The sequence below is a fragment of the Hydra viridissima genome, unplaced genomic scaffold (assembly GCF_058129835.1).
Source record: "Hydra viridissima isolate aposymbiotic clone 2 unplaced genomic scaffold, HvirCarnegie_v1 scaffold_8, whole genome shotgun sequence".
In the NCBI taxonomy this organism is placed as follows: Eukaryota; Metazoa; Cnidaria; class Hydrozoa; order Anthoathecata; family Hydridae; genus Hydra; species Hydra viridissima.
This window is the reverse complement of record NW_028324307.1, coordinates 13,735,749-13,739,382: the sequence shown is the minus strand read 5'-3', so window position 1 is coordinate 13,739,382 and position 3,634 is coordinate 13,735,749. Positions and strand designations below refer to the sequence as shown.

The following is a 3,634-nucleotide window of genomic DNA, read 5'->3' as shown; positions in this document are numbered from 1 at the left end:
GCAGAAAAATCATTATTTCTGTTGATATCTTTTAGCCTTAAAATGTAAAGGATCAAGGCTGGTGGTTTTCGTTTAAAAGTTTTTTTGGTTAATGCAATTAATTTTGTTTTTCAAAAAAAAAAAAAAAAAAAAAAAAAAAAAAAAAAAAGTGGAACAGCAAGAAATCGCAATATTGAAAAAAATTAACTTTGAAATATCTTAGGCACCGCCGATTCGGTTCGTAAAATCCGCAAAAAGCCAATCCGACTTATTTTGCGGATTAAAATAGTCAGTTCGTAAAAATTTTTCGGATTAATAATCCGAAAACTAATTTACGAACCACTAGCGAATTTTGTTTTTGCGGATTCACTTCGCTGTTCGGATTATCAATCCGAAAAATTTTTACAAATCAATTTAACTTTAATTCGTTTAGCGAATTATACGAATCGCGTTCCGTTCGCGTCACCATTAAATGGTGTGGTCCAAAAAAATTACGTTTTTATTATGTGCGCGTCCTATAAATAGTGGATTTCTTTTTTATTTTCAATCAGTTCTATTTGGAAATCTTAACATACAACAATTCGTTCAACAGATCAAGTCTACTATTCTTCACCTACATTTATTACGGTAAGCCATTATTATATTAATTTGATTTAAAAGTTAAGAATATTTCAAACTGAATTTTTGCGGTTTTTTTTTTTTTTTTTTTTTTGTGGATCGAATTCCTTTGCGAATTATTTCGCTTTGCGGATTGCTTCAATTAGTGGATTGGTCCGATAAAATTTATATTGTAATATTTCTTCTACTTAAATATTAACAGAAATAAAAATAGAAATAGAGATAAAAACTAGTTTGAAAAATTGTTACGCTCATTTCAATAATTAAGGCAAATAATTAGTTCTTTTATTGAAAACTTTATGCATGCCTCTAAAATATCATTTATTGTTAAGACGAATATTAAGGAAAATTTTCAAATAACTTAATAAATAATTAGTTCTTTTTCGGAAACTGTTTGTATGCATCAAAAACTATCACGTTTTATTAAGGCAAATATTAAGGAAATATTGAGGCAAATATTTCAATAAAAAGTCAGTAAATCGAAAATGTGATTTGATCCGTGTTTTCGAATTTTTAATCCGAAAAGTAATCCTTATTAACAATCTGATCCGTTTTTGTGGATTTTAAATTCAATAAATAATCCGAAATATTCGTCCGATCCGATATGGCAAACTCAATCCGATTCGTTTCTTTTTTTTTTTTTCATTTCACTTTTTTTTTCTTTTCAGATGCCTAAGCTGTCTAATATTTGGGAATTCTTCAACAATGTGGAGGAAAACAAGGCAAAATGCAAGGCCTGTGGCAAAATATACTTAATCAATAAAAGCACCACAAGTCCTTTAAGGAACCATTTGAAAAGAGTCCACTTGAATTTATATAAACAATTAGAAAGGAAAGACAAGCAAAAATCAACAATACCAGACATTTTTGATGAGCTTGCCTCTGAAGACTCAGATTTTGAACAAACACAAGAAAGAGGAAAAAAGAGGAGATGTCCACAGACACAAAAAGATACACCAGTATCGCCACAGCCTGGACCAAGTGGAACTTGTGGCACTTCCAACACACAGACACTGCAAGGCAGAAAACAGGCTACCAAACCTGAATGGGAAGTTACTGACATCAATCAAATAAGAACTGTTGTTGACATTACTAAATGGGTGATTGAGGACACTCAACCATTTTCTATTGTAGAAACTGACGCATTCACCCGGATGATGAGAACTGCAACCAACGGTCAATTCAGAGCCATTACAGCAAAGAATATATCTACAAAATACATTCCTCTCCTTTTTAAATTCATCAAGGAACAAGTAAAAAACATTTTCAATTCAGACAAGTCAAATCTTGATGGAGTGGCCTTTACATCCGACGTGTGGACCACTGATCACACCAATTTGTCTTTCATGAGCCTTACACTCCACTATATAGATTCAAAGTTCCAATTAAAGCGCTTCTTGGTAGAAATGTCCTACTTCCCCGAACAACATACTGCCGACAATATTGCCAAGAAGCTCAATAAATCTATCAACAAACTGGAACTTGATTTTGGAGTCAAAACCTGGATAACAGTCGACGGTGCAGCTAATGTCTAAGCAGGTGTTAGGAAATCAATTGGGGTTCAAAGTGCAATTTGGTGTGTCGACCACCGTCTAAATCTAGTTGTCAGTGGTGCTGTCGATGATAAAAGATGTCCAAAATGGTCAATTCTCAACCACAAAATAACAAAATTAGTAGGTCACTTCAACCAGTCCTCTAAAAAAGCTATGACTTTAGTTAATGCTGCCAAAGCCTTAAAAAACTCCAGAACGAAGTTAGTACAGAGATGCCCCACAAGATGGAACTCTGACCTCCATCAAATGGAGTCTGTGGTGGATCTTCTTCCGGCGATGCATTCTTTAAAGAATCCGAACCCTACTGTTTCTGGAGGTTGTAAGTTGACAGATCTTTTACCAACAGATGATGAAGTGGAATCTATTCAATCTGTCATCCGGCTTCTGAGAGGCTTTTCAGAATTCTCTGAGAAATGCAGCAGTGAAAAGAATGTTAGCATCTGTTCCGTTATTAATTGCCTATACAACATCAGAGGAAGATTAGCAAGGGAGATGATCAAGCCAAAAACCGAGGTGTCATCAGAGCTTGCTCACTACTTCAATGAAGATTTAAACAAAAGATTCGAAGGGGAGTTGATGAATATTGAATTCTCTATAGCTCATTTTTTAGATCCTAACAGCAAGGGCATGTGCTTTGTGGATGAGGGGGAAAAATTTGAAGTAGTCAAAACTGCAGTAAAAAAAGCTATGGAAGAACTGTCAAAAAAAGAAATTTTGGCTAGCCAAAGCACTCCTTCCCCTTCAATGTTGGATGATGAAGATGATGACGACTTTGATTTCACTGAACAACTGAGGAAGAAAGTGTTTGGTGCAGGTTACATTAATCCTGGAGGTGAAACAAGCACCAAGAAAGCCATTTCTACTGAAATTGAGGGGTATTTGAATTCAAAACCAGTTCCAGCAAATACAAATGTACTGGAATTCTGGAAACAAAACCAGTATATTTACCCAATAATGTCAAGGCTGGCCAGAAAAAACCTCTGTATACCTGCTGCATCATCAACATCTGAAAGAGTTTTCTCAACAGCAGGGAATATATACAGCTCTAGAAGAACCAATCTTTCAATCTCAAAGGTTGAGATGTTGGTATATATGAAAGAAAACACTAAGCAACTCAGTAAAATTCAAGACATTGTGTGGCCAGGAAATGAATTTGGAAAATGATTAACTTTCAGTGTGATTTTGACTTTTTTTTATTTCTTAACAAGGAAATCATTTCGTTTCATTGTATATTTGAATATTATAAATAAATAAAAATGAATTTTAATTCGAAAGCTTTTTTTATTCTGAATCCGTATAAATCCGTAAAAATAATATCGGTTCGGATTCCAATTCGAAAAAAATTTTTCGAATTGCAATCCGATCCGAAAGTATCGAATCGGATTGCGATCCGAAAAAATAATCCGAAAAAATTTTAACGAATTATTTTCCGATAAATTATTTTCGGATCAAATCAATCCGTAAGTAGTTTGAACCGTTTAGCA

At 33.9% G+C, this 3,634-nt stretch overlaps 1 protein-coding gene across 2 annotated transcripts; it reads left to right on the top strand.

Annotated features, from left to right (window-relative positions):
* The first annotated feature begins 232 nt into the window (after positions 1-232).
* LOC149885226 (E3 SUMO-protein ligase ZBED1-like) lies at positions 233-3,425 on the top strand. 2 transcript variants are annotated; one of them, XM_090096244.1, is made up of 2 exons: positions 233-606; positions 1,266-2,291. In XM_090096244.1, the coding sequence occupies exon 2, from the start codon at positions 1,266-1,268 to the stop codon at positions 2,130-2,132; it is 867 nt and encodes a 288-aa protein (XP_089952370.1). In that variant the 5' UTR covers positions 233-606; the 3' UTR covers positions 2,133-2,291. The 2 variants fall into 2 exon arrangements, with proteins under 2 accessions (XP_089952370.1, XP_089952369.1); XM_090096243.1 differs by lacking the exon at positions 233-606 and having other exon boundaries at positions 670-2,050; positions 2,165-3,425.
* Positions 3,426-3,634: the final 209 nt, after the last annotated feature.

Excerpts from the sequence above, each read along its gene's own strand:
- LOC149885226 (XM_090096243.1), top strand. The coding sequence starts at position 1,266 with ATGCCTAAGCTGTCTAATATTTGGGAATTCTTCAACAATGTGGAGGAA. Across the intron at positions 2,051-2,164 it reads GCCGACAATATTGCCAAGAA|TGCAATTTGGTGTGTCGACC; the intron begins GCTCAATAAATC and ends TGGGGTTCAAAG.